The 25079-nt window shown below is 43.0% G+C and overlaps 1 protein-coding gene across 2 annotated transcripts in view; it reads left to right on the top strand.

Moving 5' to 3' along the window:
* Positions 1-12125, top strand: part of Pmp22 (peripheral myelin protein 22) — a 30150-nt gene extending 18025 nt beyond the window's left edge. For both annotated transcript variants that reach the window (XM_051180395.1, XM_051180396.1), the window contains exons 4-5: positions 4060-4200; positions 10821-12125. In XM_051180395.1, the coding sequence (XP_051036352.1) occupies positions 4060-4200; positions 10821-10984 (305 nt within the window). In that variant the 3' untranslated portion in view covers positions 10985-12125. The remainder of the gene's footprint in view (positions 1-4059; positions 4201-10820) is intronic.
* The last annotated feature ends 12954 nt before the right edge of the window (positions 12126-25079 follow it).

Below are 25079 nucleotides of genomic sequence, written 5' to 3'. Positions count from 1 at the left end.
TAGTGACAAGAATAGAATTATATTGCTCATTGCTTTTGATAAAACTGGAGTCTTACAGCTCTGAGTGTTTTTCTTCTTCAGGAATAATATCATTACTGTTGCTTTTTGTTGTTCTTCAATTCCACATGGATGTTTGCCCCATGCCCCACCAGGTATTTTCTTAAAAATACATGTTGTCATGTTTCTTCAGTTTCATTAATCTGTTCTAACTCAACCAATTTTGGGTTTATTTCACTCTTGCTTTTCCAGCTTTTGGTTCAATACCCCTTTCTTTAGCATCTTTCTAGTAAAGGCATAAGAGGCAGACATTGTCCTCTGAAGGCTGCTTTGGCTGCAGCTCATGGGTGTAACAAGTTAACTTTCAGTGTTGTTCCTTGCTGATGAAGTTTTTGTCTTTTGTCTCCATTTAACTGATTGTCTAAATCTTCTGTTAAGTTTGCAAATTGATTTGGCTTCTGGTTTATTTTCCTATGCTGGGTGTTCATTGTACTTGTGAGGCATTCGCTATACCCCCAGCTGTAGCCTTGGCCTGCCCTGGCTGGTTTTTTATTTCCAACTCCTGAAATTTTATGCTTAGATCATCCTCACTTTCCTGAGATGGTTCTCCACCTTCCAATACCTAATGCACAGTCAGTCTGTAATACTGCCTGTCCCATGTGGGTTTGAAAATAGTTTATATCATTTGGATGTACATTTCCTATATATCTACTATATTGAGGTTGCTCCTGCTGTAGGCATAACCTTGACCCTTGTGTTTTGATGAAGATGGAGGTTTCTGTCTTGCCAGGTCCTGCAGCCCTTCAGCTCCAAATAAACACACAGACACTGTATTAATTATAAAATTGTTGGCTGATGGCTTAGGCTTCTTATTGGCTAGCTGTCTCTTAATTATTAACCCATTTCTATTAATCTAAGTATTTCCACATGGTCTTATCTTAACTTGAGAAGGGTCTGGACCTGTTACTGCTTCCTCTGCTACATGATTTCTCTCTGCGGCCTCTTTCTCTCTCCCCACTCCTTCCTCTCATGCCCTGCCTATCCTTCCTGTCTGGCTATTGGCCAAATGGTGTTTTATTCATCAACCAATAAGAGAAATATATACAGAGAGAAGGACATGCCCCATCATTTTGGCTTTCTGACTTCCATACTTGGAAGAAGAAAGCTTTTCTCTTTGGTTCCCCTTTATATTTCAGCTCAAGGTCTGTTTTCTTGTGTGCTGTCATTCATATTTTATTTTAATTATCATTTAGTTAGGGTCTCTTTTTTAAAAATGTCTTCAGATTGCTGTTTGTTACGTGTGTCTCTTAGGTAATCATCTGGAATGATTTGACTGAGTCAGCTGTTTGTGAGTAATTTGAATTCATTTCACATGTGCTTTGGCCAAGCATAGAGTTGGTCTCACTTTATGGATCTATGTATTTCATCTATTGTACTTATTGTTGAAGACCTATTCTTCATTCTCTTAACCCCATAGCCAGTGTAGATGTCCAACAAATGCTCACTGAATAGATCTCCCTGATCCCCAATTCTGTTCTGCTTTAAGAACTAATTTTGGGCTAGTTCACTCATGTATAATGGGGGTTCAAAAGTCAATAAATGAAGGCCAGGGTACTTTTCCTACTTGTATAAATTTAACACATAAGGATTTCGACTTTTATCATACTGTGCAATCCATACTGTACTGGTGAAAGATCTCAGAACTGGAGAGTGAGACCCAGCATAGTGCCTGCTCCAGCTTTGCCCCTTAGGACAGCGCACCTTGGAGGACACACATCTCAGCCACAGTCAAGTCACAGCTCTAGATTCAGATTGGGATTTTAGATTTGTGGCCTCTGCTTCATCTCACTGAGCTAGATAGTGTTTTAATGTGTTATGGTAACATCAGCATTACTGAAGAATGATCCTTCAGAAAAGCCACTGCCAGGAAAAGACACGCTAGTGGCACACACGTTAGTGGCGGTTGTGTGACGTGAAATTGGGGCTGCTTCTAGCCTCTCAGACATTGTTTTCTTTCTTCAACTGAGGAAAAAAATCAGAGAAAGCAGCATTATGTATTGCTATGGTGAAAAGAGGCAGGGCCTCTCGGATAGAGTGGTGACACTTGGGCTCATCAAACCTCTCTGGAAATCTCTTTCAGTACAAACAAGCTAGCATAGTTTAGCTTGAGTGTCTTCCATCTGATAATGCTGCCAGTGTGAGTCTGCAAAAGCCTTACTGGAAACTCTAGAAGGGGTTCCTGGCTCTGCATCTGAAAGATTTCTCCTGAGCTACTTGGGACTCACAACAGGGTCACCTTATTCAGTAGTCATCACAAGTTTCATACCCATTATCCAAAATTCCCTGTACCATAAATATTTAAAATTTAGGCTTTCAAAATATTTCATGTTTTCATATATACAGTGTTGACTATGAAATCCAAGTCTCACTGTGGAATTCATTCCATATACTATGATGGTCTATAGCCTGAAAATACTTTTATATAGTAATAATTTTGTGCACAAATCAGCCTTTCCTGGTATGGCACTTTCTACTTAGGGCAGTATGTTGGTCTTTTAAGTTTGCCTATTTCAGAGCATTATTTTGAGCGTGTGTGTGCAGGTGTTTAGGTAAGGGTGCTCAACTTTTATGAATAGTCTAGAGTCCATAGCTTTGGATGTTGTGCTAAGCATGGGTGCAAGCTTCCTTGGACGACAGGGTCCTTCTGTGTAGCACAGGCTGATCTTGAACTCCCCTCGATCTTCTTCCAGTGTTGGAATTATAGATGTCTGCCACCACCAGTTGATATGTGCATTTTTAAGCTAGTTACTTCTTGAGAAGATAAAGCCCTCTCTGTCAGTTCTTTTCTTTGGTGAGAGTAGGGTAGACATGGTACAACCCATCTGACAGACAATTTTACATGTCCCCCTGGCACACTGAGCATAGTGTGCTTCCTCCATTTCTTTTAAAGTCAGATTAGGTTGCAACAGATGTTGACCTGATGATAACCTCCCTTGCCTGAATTCCAGTTGGAAGTTTAAAGCATGGTGGTAGTGGTGGTGGTGGTGGTGGGAAGGGATTGACAAAAGTGAGGATGTGGAAGCCATGGTCCTATTTGGTGATTTAACTGAACACAGACAGCTCTGTGATAAAGTCATCGGCCATGGTCAAGGTTGACCCAGAAAAGGATGGAACTGGTATAGAAAGAACATGGCATGCCCATCATCTTTAGCACTTTATCTTTCTGCTTTCTGTAAGAGTGTCTCTCTCTCCAACAGCCATTTCTAGGATCTCTTTAGAGGGGGGATGCTAAACTACTGAATATTGGTTATGAACTATTATTTTTGGAATATAGTAGAGAGGATCCAACAAGCCCTTTAGACCCAACAAACCCATTTGGGGAGAGAAGTCCTTGACTATTAGGAAGCAGTAGAATGGCTCAGACCCTCTAGCACATATACACAGAGTTGCTTCTTGGTTACCATGGGGTTATGGTTACCATGGGGTAAACCCACTGTAAGTTGAAACTAATATACGTCAAAGATATGTTCAACACACAAGTTAACCAACAGCTGAACGCCCTGCATACTGCAGTATGGACTGTTTGTGCTCAGGACAGTGGCTGGGTGGCTGTCTGGGAGCTGCCTCTCACTGCCATTCATTGCTGCTGTCCCCCTTGTGACAGAGAGCTATACTACACACATCCAGCCCAGGGAAAGCTCCAAATTCCAGTTTTTACTGACTGTGCATTAATTTTTTCTTGTAAAGCTGAAAATTACAACTTAAGACTATACAAGTCACGAATTGTCTGCTAGCTTAAGCAGAAACATTGGAACGTGGTCCACTGTGTTTTAAATGGCACTTAACTCCTAGCGACACATTCTTTTCCTAAATCCTTTGCCAAAAGTGCCCGTGGTTCAACAAGAAAAGGTGGCTTGACGATGTTTTAAAGTGCAGAAGTGAACTGTTCCCACCAGCTTCTGGGCTCTCGGGAATCAGGCCCCCTTGGCCCCACCCACATGCCCCGATGTAAGCCCTCCCTGGCCATTCCCAGCTTTCCTAACCAAGTATTCCTTCCCCCAGAATGGCTGCAGTCGGTCCAGGCCACCATGGTCCTGTCTGTCATCTTCAGCGTCCTGTCTCTGTTCCTGTTCTTCTGCCAGCTCTTCACCCTCACCAAAGGTGGCCGGTTTTACATCACTGGATTCTTCCAAATCCTTGCTGGTAAGTTGTGGGTGGCAATGGACGTACAGAATATGGACCGTTTGAAGGACATGGCATCAAAGTGGTGGATGTTTCTGAGTTGGACTATTGGATGTTTATCCTGAAGTTTTTATTTCCTCTCTGTCTCTGTATGTTTCTCTCTCTCTTCATAACTCCGCTCGTGTGTGTGCGTGTGTGTGTGTGTGTGTGTGTGCTACTCATGCATATATATTTGAACTTGGGAGCATTTCATTGCTCTGTGAAATGAGACACACATGAAGGAGTCTTAGGGACTCAAGAAGAAAAGCCTCTGAACATGCTAGACCCATCACAAGGAATGAAGCACATCATTAGAGGTAAATGCTGAGGCTACCCACTGCGAGCTAAGAATAGCCTAGAGGACTATTTCCTTTGGTTTATGTGATACCCAAGAAACTATCTTGGCCCTGTTTAGAACTGACCCAGTTGAGAGTGCTGGCAGGGGTGTTGTCAGGAAAGTATTTTGCACCTGTAAGTGGAGATAGTCACACTGACAAACTCCCTGGGCTTTGATCCTGCTGCATTCTCTGCTGTCCTCACCAGCACTCCGTGCTAATTTCCAACTATGAGAATGCAGTACCCATGCAGATACAGGAAAGGTTTCCACCTTCTCCCTGTGGTCTGCATGTATGGTGTGTGGGGCCCAGAAGTGTCTGTCACAGGGTTGTCTCTGGGTTCTGGTCAGTGTCTTGCTTCATTAATGCCTACCTTTCTGTCTGGTGTTTGCCAATTGACCAAAACTGGAGGGTACTACAGAGAAGTGAGAGGCAGAGAGTAAACTTCAAATATGTCTAGGTACTACAACACACTCCTTATCCTGGCCCTCTGAACAGCCAAAGATCTTGTCCCCATGTTTAGCCAGCTGTGAGATTGTCAATGGGCTGTATCACCATCCATGCCCAGAAAGCAGCTCTTGGGGCATTGGAAATAACCCACACATCCTTTGGATAGTTGTATAGAGAGACATGCCATGAGGCTGGCTGTTGATACCTTTTCTAGAAGATCTGCCAGTCTCTCTGGCTCCTGAGTGCTGGGATCAAAGGTATGCACCACTATGCCCAGTCCTGTACCTGAGTTCTACTGGATGCTAAATTCGGACTCACACCTTTTGTTATTCATAAGTTTTGAGGCATCTGCTATGAGCAGCAACTACAAAATGACACAAATTGAAAACTGAGTGGGCGGAGCTGAGTTAGTATGTGACAGCATTGTCATCTGCTATGTCTCCTCTTAATTGTTGCTGCTCTCAATTATCCAGGATCTTTTGTTTTTACAATGCCATGCCAGGGAAAATTCACAAGGTCTAGTGACTACACTTGATCTCAGCCCAAAGGCTGAGGAGAAGAGCTGCGAAGTTCAGAGATAAGGACCCAGGTGTCCCAGGTGGCCTCTGGGTTAAGGCCTTTCCATCCATACAGACATCGTCAGAGCTTCCCTAACTGTTCAGAGTCTTGTCTACTGTGCACCTTCGCTTCTCCTCTGAACATTCTAGAGTGCTGCCTCAGGTACCTCTGACTTTGAGAGCACGTGATTTGCTTTTCCTTAGACCCTTCAAATCTAGCTGCTCATCTCTCACGTGACTCATTTTCAGTCATGAGTCATTAGCTGAGTGGCCCTTATTTAAGTAAGAAGCTATGCAGGGTTAGAAATATTGAAGGGAAACAGTGGCTAGCGTTTCCTAAGAATGTTCTGTGCCTGGTTGTCAACTCTAGTCAAAACGATATCAAGGGAGGTCTCCTAGGAATCTCCGGTCTCCAGAATATTCATTTGAAATTGCCGGCAGGTCTTTCTGCTCAAATTGAAAGCTAAGGACCTGGCCTTTACCCAGAGACTTCCTGTTTCTTACAGAGTGTGACAGTTCTCAGTCAAGCTAGGGAGCTTTCCCCAGGTTGTGGTGTTTATGAAGAAGGTAGGCCCTGGAGAGGTGATGAGGGAGGTTAGTGTGGTCAGAGGTGAGAATCAGTACATACTTGAGAACTGACAGTTCAGCATCAAGGAAGATGTCAGGAAAACTAAAGCAACTGGGAAGGGAAGACAGGGAGGAGCTGGGTGAGGGAGCAGATAGAAGAAGGGAGCCTCAGGGTCAGAGCATGTGGAACCTGAGTGTGGCTGCCACAGTGGGCAGTTACGTTTCCGAGAACAGCAGAGCTGCAAAGCACTGAAACATATTAAGTGGAAGGTAATAGAGAACCGTTTGAGTTTCATCAGGAGCTGTTACAGGTTGGGGTATCATGACTGCTTTCTTTATTGAAAATTCATTTTAACTTTTTAATTTTTTTTACTCTTTAAATATATTTACTTTACATGTATGAATGTTTTCCCAGCATGCATATATGTAAAGCACATGCGGGCCTAGTGCTAAGGAGGTCAGAATAGGGCACCGGATCCTTTGAAAATGGAGTTACAGATAGTTGTGAATCTTCATGTCTGTGCTGGGAATTGAACCTGGATCCTCTGCAAGAGCAGCAAGTGCTCTAAACTGACTAGCTATTGCGGTTAAATAAGGATCAGGATACACAAATAGGCTGAATAGATGTTTATTCAGGGAGAAATAACTTACAACCTAAACAGATGAACACCAGCAGGTTCTACCAGATGCTCTCCTCTCCCCTACCCACCAGCAAGAGAGCAGCCCCCCCTCAGACCTCCTTCCATAGGTCACTTCCGCCCCTGGCTCCACCCCCCAATGGGCGTGGTCAGTGCCACAGAAGGAGACAAAGTGAATATCCCACTATAACTAGCCACCTCTCCAGGCCCTACAGCTTTCTTTTGAAGGGCCTGCTGTGGTCTGTATGGATCCTGCTTGTGAGCCAGAGCTTAGGGGAAAGATAGGAGACAGAACACCGAGGGGTATCTGGCTGGCTGTACCTCCCTTGCTGTCACAGCAGCTCTCTGGCTTTGCCCCATTGTTGCTGAAGTCTCTGTGTGAACTCCATCCCTTGATCACACACTTCTTGGCTTGGAAGTTTCTTCAAGTATAACAAAAAGGCCCTCCTTAGCTTGTCTGCATCCAGAAGAGATGGCAGTATCTCCATGTGGCTCTTTCCCTGGGTACTTGATATGCAGCCATTAAAGTGCCCTGATCCTGCTGTGAGGTCTTCCAAGATCTTCTCACTAATAGCAAATCCTGCTCATGAGCTGTATTTTCTTCTAAACCTCTGAGAGGAGAGTGTCCTGGTCCCACTTCCAGATTTTGGAATCTTTTCTGTTTTCTGGGTACCATTGTTCCTACACATTTGTTATCCTTACATTTACTGTGTTGGATCATGCGTCCTAGGTGGGAGAACATCAAGAAAACCACACAGACACTAAGTTAGAAGTAGAGTTGTGTGTTTTAATGTCCTGCAACTAACCAGCTCCAGGCATGGAAGACCCCCAACCTCCACTGGTTTCCAACTCAAGAGGCCAATTTAAAAAGGACCAAATTAAAAGCGGAAATCAGATAAAGGAGAGTTAGTCAATGGGCCATGTTGGGAAGAAGAACATAGAGATGAAGAGCTGCGTTCTCCAAAATCCATATTTGGGTCCTGAATTAACATCCAAAGTTCTAAGAGAAAGCCATGGATGTGCACACCTAAGCAGCTCCAGTCAGGGTATGGCCCCACCCAATACTCACCCATCATTATCTGGGCTTCAGACTCACCTTGCAAGATGTTCTGACAAGTTGACAGAGCCCTGTGAAACCTCTTTCTGGGAGACAAGTTCTCCACCTCCTGGTGCCCTTACCTTCTCTCAGCATGAAATTTCCAGGGCAATTCCCATTTCTTTGGGGTCCATTGTTTCAACAGTCTGATGGTCAAATCCTCTGAAAGAGCAAATGCTCTTAACTGTTGAGCCATCTCTTCTGCCCTTGTTTTTATTTTTGAGACATGATGTAGCTCAGGCTGGCCCTTGAGATCCTTCTGTGTCAGCCTCCTGAGTGCTGGGATTATTGACGTGCCATCCCATCTGGCCTGGGGAGAGTTTCCCAGGACTTGAGCCTGCTCATATTCCTGCCATACTGGAGATTCCTGTAAGGCTTCCCTTCATTGTCTCCTTGCCATGACACTTTGGCCCTGGATGAGGTCCAACCTCATGTCATGTGAGACTTGTCACCTCCTGGTAATTATTAATGCTTTCTCCCAGTCTTCCTTGACCCTGCTCCTCTTCACCTGGCCACCTCTTATATATCCCTGGGACCAGGCTGAGCGGCCATCAACCTTAAGGCTTGTATTCTGCCATGTAGAGCTCAGTTCATCTAATCTCTTGGGGCATTGAGCACATTCCTCTCCTTCCTACACTGTTTCGTATTGAAAGGTCTGTCTTCTGGACAGGCATCCCTTGAAGGTCAGAGCCTTGTCTCCTTCATTCTGGTGCCTTTGCTGTTCAGAACAGTACAAACATACAGTAAGCACTCCATACTTTTTGAAAGAACCTGGAGGAATGGAGTTGATGAAGAGTTACCAGGAGTTTCTCAGTTGGCCCTGTACTGCCTGGGTTTGAATTGCTCAGCCAGGATTGCCATTGGCGTTCAGGGGCCTGAGACCTTCTCTTTCAGGGAGCTGTAGGGAGCATGTGCAGAGGTGTGCTGCAGACTCAGCCATTATGAGGCAGGTATAAACCTCTGTGACTTGAATGATCAGTGTCATTATGTTGGGTTTCATTTGGGTGGACTTGTCACTCTCCCAGGAGCCTCACTTAGCAATAGGTACCTGAATGACAGACACATCACCCAGCTGGGGTAACGAGTCACTCTTGGTCAGGGACAGAAACTGATGTTTTCTCCTTGCTGGGGAATGGAGACATAGTGGATTCACATTGGCTACTGAGGCATTGCTCATGCCCATGACCAGGAGATGCCCCAGGAAGCCACGTCCAGGTGATAGGCATCGTCCTTCCTCCTTTGGCTCTCTGTTTCACCTTCTGACTTCTGTGTTATGCTTCCCTCCCTATAACTCTGCCCTTGGTAGCTTATGCCACAGGCAGCTCAAGACATGTCAGCCTTCCTCCTTCCTTCCTGATTTTATTTCATCCCTCTCTCCATTTCTGTCCCGTTTTGTCCCTCCCTCCTTCCTTGTTCACTTCCTGCCTTGGTTTTCTTATGTCTAAGACAGGGTCCCAAAGTGTATTCTAGGCTGGCTTTGAACTCAAAATCCCCCTGCCTCAGCCCTCCAAAGTGCTGAGACTTCACAGGCCTGTGTCACAAATGCCTAGCTTGTATTTTCCCTTCTTTTTGCATTTTGTGGAGCTGAAGGTGGGTCTTGCACATGCTAAGCAAGCACACCCCCACCAAGTCACACCCCTATCCCTTTCTTAATGAGAAAGGGTGCCCAGGGAGCAACAGGCCAAGGAAACTGAGGACCCTGGATCAAGGCTGGGCAAGTGTGTCCTAGGACATCCAAACTGCTGTTGTCCTTCAGCAAGACTATGGCTTCCCGTGACATGGCCAGCTTTACTGTCTCTGCACTTTCTGTGGGTAGTGGCAGATCCTAGGTCCCACCCCACAGCAGTCCCAAGACTATTGTTCGACTTTTCTGATGGGGGGGCAAGCTGAGTGGGCATATTCTTCTCTGAGTTGCCCAAGGACAATCTGACCAGGGTAGGTTGTGTGGCATCACCCACTTCTGTTGTTTCAGTCAGACAAAGTTGAACTGTCCAGCAGGTCAGCAGCCCAAATAGCAGTGGTGTTAGCTGTAGGTGGCCCTGGGACTGCATGAATCCCATACAGCCTGATGTTTTATAATAGTCTTTCAGAGCTTCTCAAAGGCTCTGTTTTCAGTAGGGAACAGATCTGGCTTTGTCCAGCTCCAGGCTGGGGTGCTGATGTCATTGGACCCCTCTCTGTGGAGGGACATGACTGTCACGTGGGCATAGGTAGTCAAAACTGAGCATGGTGGCTGCACCGAAGAGTCAGGGTGGCCTGACCCACCTGTGTGTCTGATATTCTTCCATCTGTTTTGAGCTTGGGGTCACCAAGTAGAATGGAGCTAGCCATTCTTTATCTGTGCCCTCTCTTCTGCAACTTTGATCTTCACCCTCATTGTCGTCTTCATTTCCTCCTTGTCTCCCTTCCCCTCTCCATTGCCAGCCTTTATCTGCCCTGTATCACCAATAGACACTGTTACCTCCATTCATGGGACATCATTACTAAGGGAACCTGGTCCCCTGTGGTCAGCAGGGAGTCAAACTTTTGCTCTTATCCTATGACACCACCATTGGCGCAGTATCACTTCAGTTCTATGGGTCTCTGGTCATACACAACACTGCCCATCTGTAGAGTGGGCCACAGGTTCCACACCCAGCCACTTCTGGGAAGAGCTCAGCAGGCCTATCTGGTAGCCCGAGTCCTCCCTGTCCATATGAAATGGCCTGGGAGAGGGTGACCGAGAAAGAAAGAAATGAGGCAGAAAGTATGCGGAGGATCCTCACAAGAGTGAGGATGGCTAAGGTTGGAGGTGGGGAGCTGTTCATTTTCCAGTTGTCTCCTCCCAGTTCTGCATTGGGTGGCCCACCCAGGTTAGGAACTTTCTCCCTGCCTAGCACTGTGGATGTTCATGTGGCACAGAGTCACAGGCCCACTGTGACCCCCCCGCCCCAGTTACCTTCTGTCTTTCTCCTTCCAGGTCTTTGTGTGATGAGTGCAGCGGCCATCTACACAGTGAGGCACAGCGAGTGGCATGTCAACACTGACTACTCCTATGGCTTCGCCTACATCCTGGCCTGGGTGGCTTTTCCCCTGGCCCTCCTCAGTGGCATTATCTACGTGATCCTACGGAAACGTGAATGAGGTGCCCAATGACGCACCATCCATCTAGGCTCTGAGCACTCATAGGGTACATGGGGAGGGAGGAAGGAAACCAGAAAGGAACCGAACAAACCAAAAAGAGCTAATCCCAAACCCCAACTCAATTCAAACCAAACAGAATGCAGTTGAGTGGGGATTGATGTCAATTGAAGATGTATATAATACCTATGGTTTATAAAACCTATTTATAACACTTTTTACATATATGTACATAGGATTGTTTGCTTTTTTGTTGACTGTCAGCCTCGTGTTGAATCTTAAAGAACTTTACATCCTAACACTATAACCAAGCTCAGTACTTTGTTTGTATTTTGTTTTTGTTTTTGTTTTTTTCAACTTTTGCTCAGACATGAGAACTTCCATGTGGCCCCTTTCATCTAAAATCAGATGCCTCCCTCCCTCTCAACCTCACAGGATAACCAAAGTGTGGGGACAAACCCCAAATGGCCAAAGGCCTTCACACTGTGGATGACCTGGTGCATTTAGCAGGAATATCCACTCCCTGAATCGCTGTGTGGAGCCCTAAGCACTCACAGACAAAACACCCTGACCTAGAGCCCTCAGCAAAAACATGGCTGGTGGCTCTGAAACACTTGTCCTTGCAGGCAGAGTACCAGGGCCACACATTTAAATGAGAAGTCAGAGACAAGGAGTCTGTGAAATGGTGCTATAGATTTACCATTCCTCGTTATTACTAATCACTTAAACCACTCACTGGAAACCCAATTAACGGTTTTATGACATAAAGTAGAACGGAGACCTGAATAATTGTGTGTGATATAAATGGTTCATAACCGCTTTCGTACCTAGCTAGGCTGTTGTTATTACTATGATAAATAAATCTCAAAGCCTCCATCACTCCCACAGTTTTCTCACGGTCAGAGCATCAGGACAAGTGTCCAGACCCCTGGGATTGTGAGTTCCCTGGCTCACTGGGTCTAGAGTGTCCGGTGCCTCCAAGGACTGTCTGGCAATGACTTGTATTGGCCACCAACTGTAGATGTATATACGGTGCCCTTCTGATGCTAAGACTCCAGACCTTTCCATTTTTTGCTTGCTTTTTCTGATTTTATACCAACTGTGTGGACTAAGCTATATTAAAAATAAATATCAGAGTAACTCACTTGTGTCTCCTGGGTGTTTGTGGGCCCTGGGTATGGGTGTACAGCACAGGTGACAGGTGAAGAGCTCCAGTGGAAAGGGAAGTTTGGGTTGCAGCGTGGCACTTGAGGATTGAGAATATAGCAGTAGAGGGAATATGTGATACCTTTAGTGTCTGCACGATGCCTGCCAATTGTACAGAGCTGGGGAGTGGAGCCAGAGGGTAGGCTGTAAGGCCTGGAAGGCTCCTCAGTATTCCTTTAGTCCCACCCTTTGGTGTCATGTATAGGGAACACATGGGCATGACAGAATTGTGCTTATGTGCAGAGGAGATTGCTCTGAGCAGCTTCGGCCTCCAAATCATCTCAATGGTGTTTTGAATGGTAATGGTGATAAAGTGGGAATAGCCAAGCTTTTAAGCCCATCAGGATGACTAAGGTCATAAGCATCACTCAGCTCCAGGCTTCTGTTATTCCCTAGACTTTTGCAATGGTGCAGTGTGTTGGGCTATGTTGTCAATCTCGTTCATTGAACTACAATGAAGGTCAAGAAAGAATGAGAAAATTCTCATCATTGAATTTTAGTGAGCGAGGTAATCCAGTGTGATGCTGTATGACCGTGGAAGGCAGGCAGCTCCAGAGGGAGCCTGTCCTCTGCTACTTCCCAATGGGAGCACATTTTCTACCTTGTCTGTAAGACGTGGATTCTGGTGTGACAGCTCTAGGGTTGTGAGAATGAAAAGGAGGCGATGGGAGCAAAGTCCTCAGCGTAGTGACTGCACTCCAGAAAACACGCCGTGAGTTAGTTACCACAAATCATCATAGAGGAAACTGGGAAAGAGCATGGCAGGAGATCCTGATCGCAGATCTTGGTCTTGGTCCCAGCCTGCACACTAGACCCTGTTGTACAGGGTCCCACCCCAAACACTTGGATTCCCTGTGCTCAGGATGGCAGCATCACTTCATGATGAAATGGAAGAAAAGGAAATGGTGGCACAGAGAAGGGGCCAAATGTGTGAGGTGGCTAGACTTGATGACAACCTGCTGTCTTGAGGGCAGATTCGTTAAGACCAGCATCAGTCCCTTGGGAGGGTTACACCAGGCTCATCAGACCTTAGAGTGGTCCTGAGTCACTTGGCAGCCATGGATGACGCCTACTGAGATCCACAAATGAATGGGGCCCGAGAACCTGCCTTTCCAACTGGTGCCTGGGTGAGGCTGGTGTGTTTTGAGTAGCAGGAGCCTCCAGGGCAGCCACCTGCAGCCACCTGGTACTTCTTCCTGAACACCTGTGGCAGAACTGTGAGCCCCATATGAGGTTCTTTGGTGACCTGTACTTGTGTGTATGACACAAAGACTCTGGCCACATTTCCACAGCCAGCCATGGGATACAGGTGAAGGGATGAGAAAACCAGGACTTTGGCTCCACAAGCCATATTCTCATTCTGTAAAGTTTGTCTTCAAAGACAATAGGAAATAAAACATTAAAGTTTTATTTAGATTGGTATAAATAATGCACAAAGGAGAAAGCTAACAGTGCCCCCAACTCTCCCCACCTGAGTAATGCCATTGACTAATATATATTACAATACATACACAACACATATGATATATGCAAACCTAGGCTTATAGCATCCTAGCCATATCTAGACAGAACAATAAAATTGGAAAACCTTTTTCCAACCTCATACTCTCTTGACATAAGTGCCCACAAAACCTATAATAATTTGGATTCTAAAATAAGATAATTGCTTATGGTTTATTCCAGAAAAAAAATGTTGAGCGTATGTTGGACACTGGTGCCTACAAAATGGACACCAAGTTTTCAGACACTGCTCTGTGCCTTGCTTTCTGGTAAAAGCTAGCTCATTTTATGTCAGTGTGTACTCTATTTTAATGAGCTCTGTTTTGATCTTTTACCATAGAGCTGCATAAACCTTTACTTATTGAGAGGTACTGAGCCTGTGTCCTGTTTTTATTATTACCCCGAAATGAAATGTTTCAACACACATCCTCATGAATGGATATTGGTGAGTTTTTGAAGTTTGCCCTTCTGTTAAGTTCTTGGCAGGGAGACTACCAAGACAAAGGACAGTTGTATTTTTTTTTTAAACTTAGTTGACATTACCTGTTTCATATCCAGATTGCTTGTATCAACTATGGTTGAGAGGCAAGTGTTACTTACTGCTCTTGATTCTTGGGGTTTAACAAGGGGAGGAAGGCTTCAGTGAAGATGCTAGAAATGGCTTCTCTTGTCACCAGTTCCCCTGGAAAGGTCTGTGTGGCTCCCCCATCCCAGGGCAGACTCACTGCCTTGCTCACCTGCCTGTTGTAGCATGTTGAGTCTGATCTAGGATTTGTTGTACAGCAGACAGAGCCTCAAGAAAGGGACTGGACACCCAGACGTAGCATATTCAACTCTAAGCACTAAATATCATTATGTATGATGTGATTTTTGTCTTAGTCCATTTTCTGTTGTAATATCAAACACCTGAGCCTAGGTATTTCATAAAGAAAAGAGAGTTGTTTAGTTTGAACTGTAATACTGGGTGATCCTATTTGTGTTGTCTCTGATCAGGGCCCCACATGTCATGGTAAAAAGGCAGATGGCTGCATAAAAAGGGGGTGGGGTGAATATTGTAGCACAGCCTTACTTTGTGGCAACCTGTGGTCTTGAGAGCTGATTCACTGATTCTGACCAGCATTAATCTGTTGACATAGTGATACCTCCAGAGACATATCTGCCTTTCACCAGGCTCTACAATTTAAGGTTCTGCCACCGCTCAACAGTGCTGCTCAGGGGCTCTGAACCTTTGGTAGGCACACCCAAACCACACAGAAATCCTTACCATCTGCTCAGCAATCGCCCTGAACACAATCTGGCTGTAGTCCCACAGACTTGTTCTTTCTTTACTGAAAGTATTAAGTTTGGCAAGAGCAGAGGCTGCCATCTCGTCGATCAAACCAGAACAAGAACACTCTGAAGATGGTATCAAGAAGATAGCAAGGAACGTTACACAGGAACACTCAAGACACTTTGGTGACTAAGTTAAGAGAGTCTGCTGTTGCAGATTGCTCTCTAGTACCCCCCTTATCCCAGTTCACTGAGGCTGAGATTACATTGTAAGAGCCAAACACAGGGCTCCATCTCCCCTGAAGAGCTGCCCTTAGCATCTCTCATCCTACTCTCCTACCCACTCCTGAGATCCAGCTTCCATTGAGTGCAGTGTGAGGCGGGGCTTCCTTTCCTCACTCAGGCTCACTTTTGAGGTAGAGGCACCAGAGTTCAATGCTATGATTATGGGGTCCTGTTCATTCTTGCCCTGTTTCAACCAGGAAGGCAGCCCCCCCATATTTCACAGTGATCAGATCCTTGAAGGAATCTGGCTGGACCTGAGAACAGTGGTTCATGCTTGGGTGAGAGAAAAGCTGGGCTGAGTGTGACCAAGGCATGGAAGTAGGGACTGATGGGTTCCCTGCAGAAAATAGGGAGATCTTAGGAGCCCTTTCCAAAGCAGCACCTTCCCTCAAGAAAAGAAGCATTGCAATTTTATTCCAGGAGCCTTCAGATACTCACATCCAAACTACTCTGGGGGTGGGCACATTACTGAGCATGCTCAGTTAAAGAGTACATCCTAGCTCACTCCCAGCTTAAAGGTACTAATTTAAAAAGACAGAACATGATTTTGTTTTGTCATGTTTAGCTCAAGGTCATAGAGCACTGCTTAATAGACTACAGTGGTGGCCAGAAATGTCTCTGAACATCCTCAGTTCATGCTATGAGGGTTTAGCTGAAAATAAAGGGGATATCACATTGAAGATATTAATATAGGCATTTGTCCTTCCAGGCACTGCTGAAGAGCCAATTGAGGGGAGCTTGCTGGTGTTCCTACTCCAAACACCAGAGCCTTGGCTCTAAGAGTGCCAGGGTGAAGAAAAACTGGGCCATAGAGCAAACATATCCTTTCTACTCCCCAAGGAACTGACTGTATTTATCTCAGAGTGAAGAAATTGAAGACCAAAGGCACTGTCAAGGAAAATGAAGGTTATGGAGATGACATTTGGGAGGGATCTGAGTTGCAAACGAGAGCTCAGGCTTCCTGGTTTGTGAGAGAGAATCAGGCACACATACAAGGAGGAGGCTGTGGGTCTGAACCAAGCCAACCCCTGACCACAGAAACTATTCCTTCAAAGGAGTCAGAGGCTGAGCCAGTTCACAGTAGAACAATTTATAACCCAGGACGACATTGTTGGAAACAGTAGAGGGTTGATTAGGTAATGAGTGGAATTTAACAACTGGGAGTGGAAAGGGACCAAAGAGAGTCCTCCCACACCATCAATGTGGGTGCCTGTGGGCATACCCAAGCTCTGCCTCCTCCAGAACCTCCATCAACACTGATGCCTGTCGATGCATCTGAGCTGCTCGTCAAAATCTGGCTTGTTTGGGCCCAGTTTCAGAGGGGTTCTGTTCACAGCTGACTGGGACCATTGTGACTAGTCCAGGCCTCTGCTAAGGTAGAACATCAGGGCAACATAGCATGTTCAAGAGGGTTACCGATGTGGGCTTGAGTCCTGGGCACCTGCTGAAGTATCCAGGCAAAGAACTGGACCAGGGACACATGGTTAGAAATAGGCCTAGAGAAGTTGATTAAGAAAGGGACAACATTCCTGAGAATGGGTGTGGACTAGTGAGCTAAGGAAAAAGCCCCGGTGCTGAGCCGCAAGCCACAGGACCTGTGTAATATCCTCCATAGCCCCTGCCTCACTCATGTTTGTATAGTGTAGGCTTTCTTGAACATGTTCCACTTGTATGATACAGATGAGGAAGGGCTTCCAGTCTTTGTCTTCTTTCATATGTTAATCTCGATGTAGCTTTCTCCCCTATCTACCCTCTTGTCATAGGAAGCAAAGAAGGAGAATTAAAGGACAGGGGACAAGCTATGTCTTTTAAAGTCACAGCCCCAGTGTGTAATTGGATTTTTCTTTGGGCTGCCTTATTAAAAATGAAAGCTCAGCCTATAGCTTATGCTTGGTTCTAACTAGCTCTTATAACTTAATTTAACTCATTTATATTAACCTATGTTCTATCACATGGTGTTACCTCCTATTTCCTCTCCATGTTTCCTGGGATCTTCTGTGCACCTAGATTCTCCCCCCTCTTCCTTTCTTTCCCTGGAAATCCTAACTATACCTCTTGCCTAGCTATTGGCCATTCAGCTTTCTATTACAATATATCTTCACACAGTATACAAATATCTCACAACACCAATAATATATGAAGTAAAATCTAGTTTCTCACACAACAAACCATGAGATGTGAAAAGAAAATGAAGAATATAACCCATGCACTTTGGAAATAAAGTGATAATGTATATAATAGTCTCTTCTTACCCATGGGGACTATTGCCCAGGACCCCTAGTGGACACAAGGAGACATTACCAGACTGATGTATACTATGTTATTCTACCCTATAAATATATACTCATAACAAAGTTTATATTATAACCTATGTACAGTATGACAATAATAATGCAATTAAGCAATATTATTAATTACTATAACAAAAATTCCATGAATTTAGGTCCTGTCTCAAAATATCGTACCATATTCAGCTTTACTTAATGGTGTGTGATGATGATGCCTACATGATCAGACACAGTAAATGAATGTAAACCAGAATGAGGCCACCATGTAGGAGCAGATGAAAGTAAGTACTGTGACACTGGGTAAATGAAACAATAATGAAGGTGACTCTGAGTGGCTTGTGGGTGGGTAGGATATACAGGGTGGACATACTGGACAAAAGACAGATTTGTATCCCAGAAGAGACAGAGCCCCACACCATTAGATTTCACCACATGACTCAGAGTGACACCTAACTAAAAATGCATGAACTTTTCATGTCTGCAATTTCCTGTTTAACATTTCCAGACTGCAACCGACAACAAACAACTTAAATTACATAAAGGGAAATTTTGGACACACACACACACACACACACATGACTTCTAAGCAGCCATCATGAAGATGTCACAGAACAAAAGTTAAACATCGTTGTTAAAAATGTAATTTTAACAAAATATTTCCCAGCTTTTCAATCACTAAATTCCAAACCTCCCAGAAGTGGATCAAGGTAATTATGATAAACACAAAAAGATCCCCCAATGACACAGCACTCTGAAATGAAGATCAACAAGAGCAGGGGGGGGAATGCTGGGATCTGTCAGGTAAAAAGAATTCCTGGTCATCAGGTAGTATTTAGCTTTCGTTGTTACCAACACAGCCTAGAGCAGAGGTTCTCAACCTTCCTAATCTTTCAACACTTTAGTTCCTCGTATTGTGGTGACCTCCAACTATAAAATTATGTCCATTGCTACTTCATAGCTGTACTTTTTGCTACTGTTATGAATTGTAAATATATGATATGCAGGATATGTGATCCCCAAAGGGGTCGAGACCCACTCGTTGAGAACTATTGGCTTAGGCTAACCCGAGAAAGGAATCAGATCAGGAAGACTGTTTGAACTGTTGTTGTGGGTGGGCCCAGCATACTATGGGTGGTACTATTTCCTGGGTGGGTGGGTCTGTGCTTCATCTAGCTCACCATGACCTATGTGAGAGATCATGGTCTCTACTGTTCTTCCTTAGCAGTTAAATGCCTTGTAGGGAGGTGACACTTTGTGGAATATAGCAAGCAGGCTGGCCATCAGGTTCCTGACTGGGTTCCTGTTCTGACTTCCCTCAGTGATCTAACCTGTATCCTGTGAATGGGAACAAACACTTTCATCCCCTAGGTCTCCTTTGTCAGAGTGTTTTATTACAGCAACTGAAAGCAAACTAGACCACCAAGGAGCCCCCAAAAGGTGGATACCTGATTTCCCAGAAGACCCGTGAAGGGTAGGAGGCAATTGAGTAGCCTAGTGAAATTCTTAAGGAAAAAAAAAAACAAAACAAAACAAAAACTAATGTCTTCCATCCGACAAAGCCATATCTCAAAACTTAAAGTAAAACACTTTCTCACATAAACAAAATTGCCCTGCCCCCCAGGGTGTCAGTCTACAGGGACCCTAAGGAAGGGAATGAGAATAATGGGACAAGATACTCAAGAGATGGAGACAAGACAGTATTCTGATAAAGTATCATTTATTGAATATAACCACAGGGTTTAAAGTAGTGGAGAAATGAGGGAATGGGCCAAAAGGAGGATGTGAGGGAGGCAGAATGTTCTTCCAAGCAGAATGCAGTTGTTCTGCTATATGATAAGCCTTCAGCTGGGACTCTTTCAGGGTCAGGCTGCATCATATGGTTAACAGGAGAACAGTCATAGGAGAATGGAAAATTACCAATATGTTAGTATCTAAGAGAGTAGTAGGAAAGATGGCTGTTAAGATGCTAATTTTGCTCTGGCGTTCCCCACACAAAACAAAGGCAGATTTATGCTGGCAAGCTGCCTTACAAGAAATAGCACAGAAACCTTCAGGGTAAAAGCAGCTAACCCTAAATGGTAGCTTCAATCCAAAATGGAAAAAAGAAATAATTATAAAGAATAGCCCAAATATGTAATTTACTTCTTCTTTTACTGACCAAGAAGCCAAGTTATATAACTCATTCTGCATTCCATAACATGAAAGCAAAATGCATTGAGTCCACAAAATAAACCCCAAATTATCATTTCAATAATCTCAGAAATTGTTTTTATAAAAAGACAATAGGAAAAATACTGCTAATAATAATAAGCTAAGAATGAAAAAATTCTTTCAATCAGATAGAATTAAAAACCCAAGCCTCACTATGGGTTGTGAAACATTGGATTCTTCTCCAAGATCAGAAACAAGATGGGAATATCTATTCTCACTAACTCTATTTACTGTTATCCTGGAGAGGGCCTCACCATGTAAATTCAACAAGGTAAAAGAAATAGAAGATATTCAGATAGGCTAGGAAGATAAAAACTACATCTACTTATAGATGAAATGATCTTATATTTAGTAATTGCTGAGGATTGACCCACTAATTCAGCAATATACCAGGCTATGACATAGATATGCATACATAACTTTCCTATTCAAAAGCAAACTTAAGATAACAGTCCCACTTTCTATGGTATCAAGAGCATAAAGGTTTATGAGCAAGTATTTTGCAATCAAATGAAACTAGAGCATATACTGTGTATTGCAAAACATTTGTTGAGGACATTAATCAAGATTTGATAGCTTGGAGACCATTGTGGGGCACAACATTGAACGCTGTAAAGAGGGGAGTGTTTCCAAGCTCTTCCTCATTTTCAACACAGGCTACCTGAATTCCAGCTAACATCTTTATAGACACTAGCACATTGACTCTAAAATCATACTGGATGAAAGAGCTACAGGATAATCTAACCAAAATCTCAAAAAAGAACAAAGTACTAAGATTCAAACTTCCTGATTTCAAAACTTACTCTAAAGCAATGATAATCAAGGGAGTGAGAGGGTGGTGGGCCAGACACAGGTTAATATCCTGAGAAGATGTCCATATGCCAATGGGGGTCTGATTGTCCCCACCTGGAATCCCAGCACACAATGGGTTCCAAAGCCAGCCTGAGCTACATAATGAGATCTCCATCTCAAAAAGCCCAGCAGTAATAATTATTAAATAGTAAGGTTTTAGGACCCTGTGTAAAAATCACACAAAAAAATTAATATGAAGTTGATCTATTTAAATAAAAGGGCTACTGTGATATGACATTCAGAAGAAAACATCAGACCTTGTATTTGTCAAAGATTCTTAGATATTTTACACAAATAGTTAAAAAGGGTGAAAATAAATAAGATATTATCAAATCCTAAACAAAACAAAACGAAACCTATTAGGGTTCAAAAGACATAATGAAAATAAGGCAATCAATGGGATGAGATAATAAAAATATTTTCAAATCATGTATTAAATATGGGACTTATACATAGATTATATAATGAACTTCTACAATCCAATTAAAACTATATAACTCAATTAAAAATTGTTAAAGACCTATTCACATCTATAATCACCACACTCAGGTGGCTGAGGCAGAAGGACTGCAGCAAGTTGGATTCCAGCCTGGGATACATAAGCAGATCCTTTCTCAATCTCTCCTACCCCTAGCAAAATGAAAACAAACAAACAAACCAAAAAAACAATAATCCATGATTGAATATTTGTTCAAGGAAGATACAAAATTGGTTTTGAAATACATAGATAGCCTTAACCCTGGGGAAAGGTTAGTAGGAGAGTGAGATATTGCTTTAAAATCACCAGGCTAGTTAGAATCTAAATTCCAACCCTACACTTTGGCTGGAACCTCACAGGTTACCAGTGGGTATATAAACAGTGTGTCTACCTTGAAAATGTATTTTCAGTTCCTCAAAGGATTAAGCAGGGTTACTTTTTGGCCTAGAAGATCTGGTCCTCCTAGAATCCCAAGAGAAACAGCCACAATGTCCATACTGAAACTTGCACAGGGATGTTATAACAGCTCCAAACAACCCAAATGGGTAGCATATGGTCTGATTGAGACAATGTTTATCTGTAAAAAAGGTTTAATGTATCACAACATGCTACCAAATGGGTGAACCTTGAACACATGATGGTAAGTGAAAAAAAAAAAAAAAAAAAGGGTAGGCACAAAAGCCTGTCTGCTGTATGAAAACATTTACGCTGACGTTGAAAACAGATCTACATAGAGTGGGTTAGTAGTTGTGTAGGACTGAGGGAGGCAGAGAAAGATAAAGGGTTGGTGGAGGATCTAATGTTTCCTTCTGAGGTGCAGATGACATTCTAAGATTGAGGGTAGCAGTGGTGACACACTGACTTATTGAAGCTGAACATACTGAAAACCAATGAATTTTGTATGTGGGTTGGGCTGCTCCTATGGAGTGAAACCCTTCACTAATGACACAGTGAGATGTAACTGTGTCCTCAACTGCTTGTTGTCTCATTGAGACTTGTACTTTAAAAAATAAAATACTTTGTTGCATGCACTTTCCTGACAGCTGGTCCCAGAGCTGTGTCAGTCCCAAAATAACACATAGAGACTCTATTGGGTATAAAACTGTTGGCCAATGGCTAGAGCTTCTTATTGGCTAGCTCTGTCCTAAATATTAACCCATTTCTATCAATCTAACTATTTCCACGTGGTCTTATCTTACAGAGGAAAGGGCCCTGACACCTTATTTCTCTCATGTCCTACATCTTGACTCCACTCTACTACATCTCCCAGAATCCTCCTTGTCTCCTAGTCCCACCTATCTTGCTTCCTATAGCCCAACAGGGCTTTATTCATTAATCAATAAGAGGAACATATTTACAGAATAGCATCTCTCATCATCTCCTCTGTCTAAAATAAAAAGAAAGGTTTTAACTTTAACATAGTAAAATATATAACAAAATAGTTATCAAATAAGAACTATAGTTAACAATATTTAGTCCATTAACATTTAGCAAGATTTAAAGAAAATATTCCATCATCTATCATATCTTTGTGAGTCTAAAGTCTTACATGTAACTTATCTTTAATCTTAACTAAGGAAAACAATAATCATAACTATCCATCTTCAACTCCATCAAAGACCACAGAAGGAGAGTATATAAACTCTATAAATGACAGTGACATCTCAATACCTAGACAGTCATCCAAAGTTCTTCTGTAAATTGGACATCCATCTTCAGCCCATAGGCCACAATGTATCTGGCAGACTTCCCAGCAAAGCAGGAAATTTCAAACTGTCCCACCTGTATTGGCAGTTTGTCAGTCACTTTTTTCTGTGTCCGTAGACTGTCTGGCAGACCCTTTCATGAAGCAGAAACCCTACAGCAATGTCCATATTGTTTCAGCAGTCGCTTTTCTGTGGGTCCTACATGTCCAGTTAATACAGCATAAAGTCAAACGGTCCAGACAAGAGCAGTATCTTGTCCAAATGGCTAGTCTTGCCATATTGGAAGCAAACTCCATAATGAGTTTCTTCAATGTCCATCTTCCTTTCTGATGTAGGTGGTGTTGCCAGGAGCAGTTGTACCTCACTGTCAAGAAAAACCATTAATCATTTTAAATGCCATATTCTGTAGGTCTTTGAAAGGTTTGAAAAATATTTATCCATCTCAAATACATCACTGTGTATCTCAAAAGCCTAACTAACAAAGTAAGTTTTGACGATTATAGGTAACTATCTATAAATTACACATTACATTTTAAATGAACTTATATAAACACAATACCTAAACAAGAGGTGAAATATACAAAGCACAAAATTGGCCTTAAATTGTATCAAAAAAAATGAACATCCATTCCAAAAGATAGTATTCATTTCTATACCATAATCCCCTTTTTACCTTTAAAAAGACATTGGTTGTGTTCACTAACCATTTATAACTAATTCCCTTTAAGTGAAAACAAACATTTATAGACAATATTTGGGAATTTGGGCATTGTTCTTTCCAAACTGCTTCCTGCTGGTTGGGGACGCTGTAATGCCATGGGATCCTAAGAAGACACAGAACTCCTGGCTGTAGTCTGCAAAGCTGCCTTGTCTCAGCTGTTTTGAATGTTGGATCACCTGGGACATTGCTTCAGAGGGTCTTGCTTGTTCAAACCCTGTTAGAAATTCTTTTCTCCAGTAACCTGTCCTTAGACTTAAATTTTGAAGTCAAAGCATTTTTAAAATACATAAGTTGGATTAATTTAGCAGCACTGGTAATCAAGTGTATTTTAGCAGTTGCTGTTCCTTTCTTAGCAATTCAGCAATTCAAAGACAACACAATAGCATATAGTACCCAGACTGTGTACTTTCCATCTTCACGTGACTTTTTTACTACTCTATTTCTTCTACTTCTATTTTTTTTTTCATTTTTTTTTTTTTTTTGAGACAGGGTTTTTCTGTGTAACTTTTGCCTGTCCTGGAATTCACTCTGTATACCAGATTCACGTTCAGATCACAGAGATCTGCCTCCGGAGTGCTGGAATTAAAGGTATATGCCACCAACGTCTGGCTCTCTCTTTCTATTTTTTTAAAACCACTTTATCCTGTTTCTTTTTCTCTCCCAAGCCTAAGTATATTTCTAAACACTGTAAAAACCTTTTAGGTTTTACTTCATCTGAATCTGTCTGTAGAGCTGTACTTTTTTTTTTTTTCTTTCTAGCCATGAGTCTTTCATCTGCTAAACAACACTGATGAAATTAAAGCTGTGGCTGTTTTAGACAGCTGTTTTTACATGCCATTCAATTGTTAGCAAGGCCTCTGAAAAGCCCTGCAGTTTTTTCTGCTTGTGTCAAGTTAGGAAACCTCCCTTAAAGGAGCCATGTGAGTCTCTGCTTTTCTCTAGCAAAACAGAGCCCACCTGAGAAAAATGCTGCTACCAAGAAGTGTTGTTTGTCTCTGTTCTTTTGTTTCTAAAATCCCTTTTTAAGCTTTTGTCAAGTTTTAAGTGGAAGGTCTTAGTACCCCTTGTAGGCACCATTTTGTTATGTGCATTTTCCTTCCAGCTGGTCCCAGAGCTGTGTCAATCCCAAAATAACACACAGAGACTCTATTAGTTATAAAGCTGTTGGCCAATGGCTAGAGCTTTTTATTGGCTAGCTCTGTCTTAAATATTAACCCATTTCTATCAATCTAAGTGTTTCTATGTGGTCTTATCTTACCAAAGAAAGGGCCCAGGCACCTTACTTCTCTCATATCCTTCATCTTGACTCCACTCTACTACATATCCCAGAATCCTCCTTGTCTCCTAGTCCCACCTATCTTGCTTTCCTATAGGCCAACAGGGCTTCTTTATTCATTAATCAATAAGAGGAACGTATTTACAGAATGACACCTCCCATTAAAACCTTTTATTTTGGTGGGCTTTGTTATTTTTTTTAAATCACTAAAAATATTTTACTTTTATTTTTAAAAATTATGGCCAGGCAGTGGTGGTGCATACCTTCAATCCCAGCAGAGGCGGGTGGATCTCTGAGTTCAAGGGC

The sequence above is a fragment of the Phodopus roborovskii genome, unplaced genomic scaffold, assembly GCF_943737965.1.
Source record: "Phodopus roborovskii unplaced genomic scaffold, PHOROB, whole genome shotgun sequence".
NCBI classification, from domain to species: Eukaryota; Metazoa; Chordata; class Mammalia; order Rodentia; family Cricetidae; genus Phodopus; species Phodopus roborovskii.
Note: the sequence above shows the minus strand (reverse complement) of the source record. Positions and strands in the feature narration are given on the sequence as shown.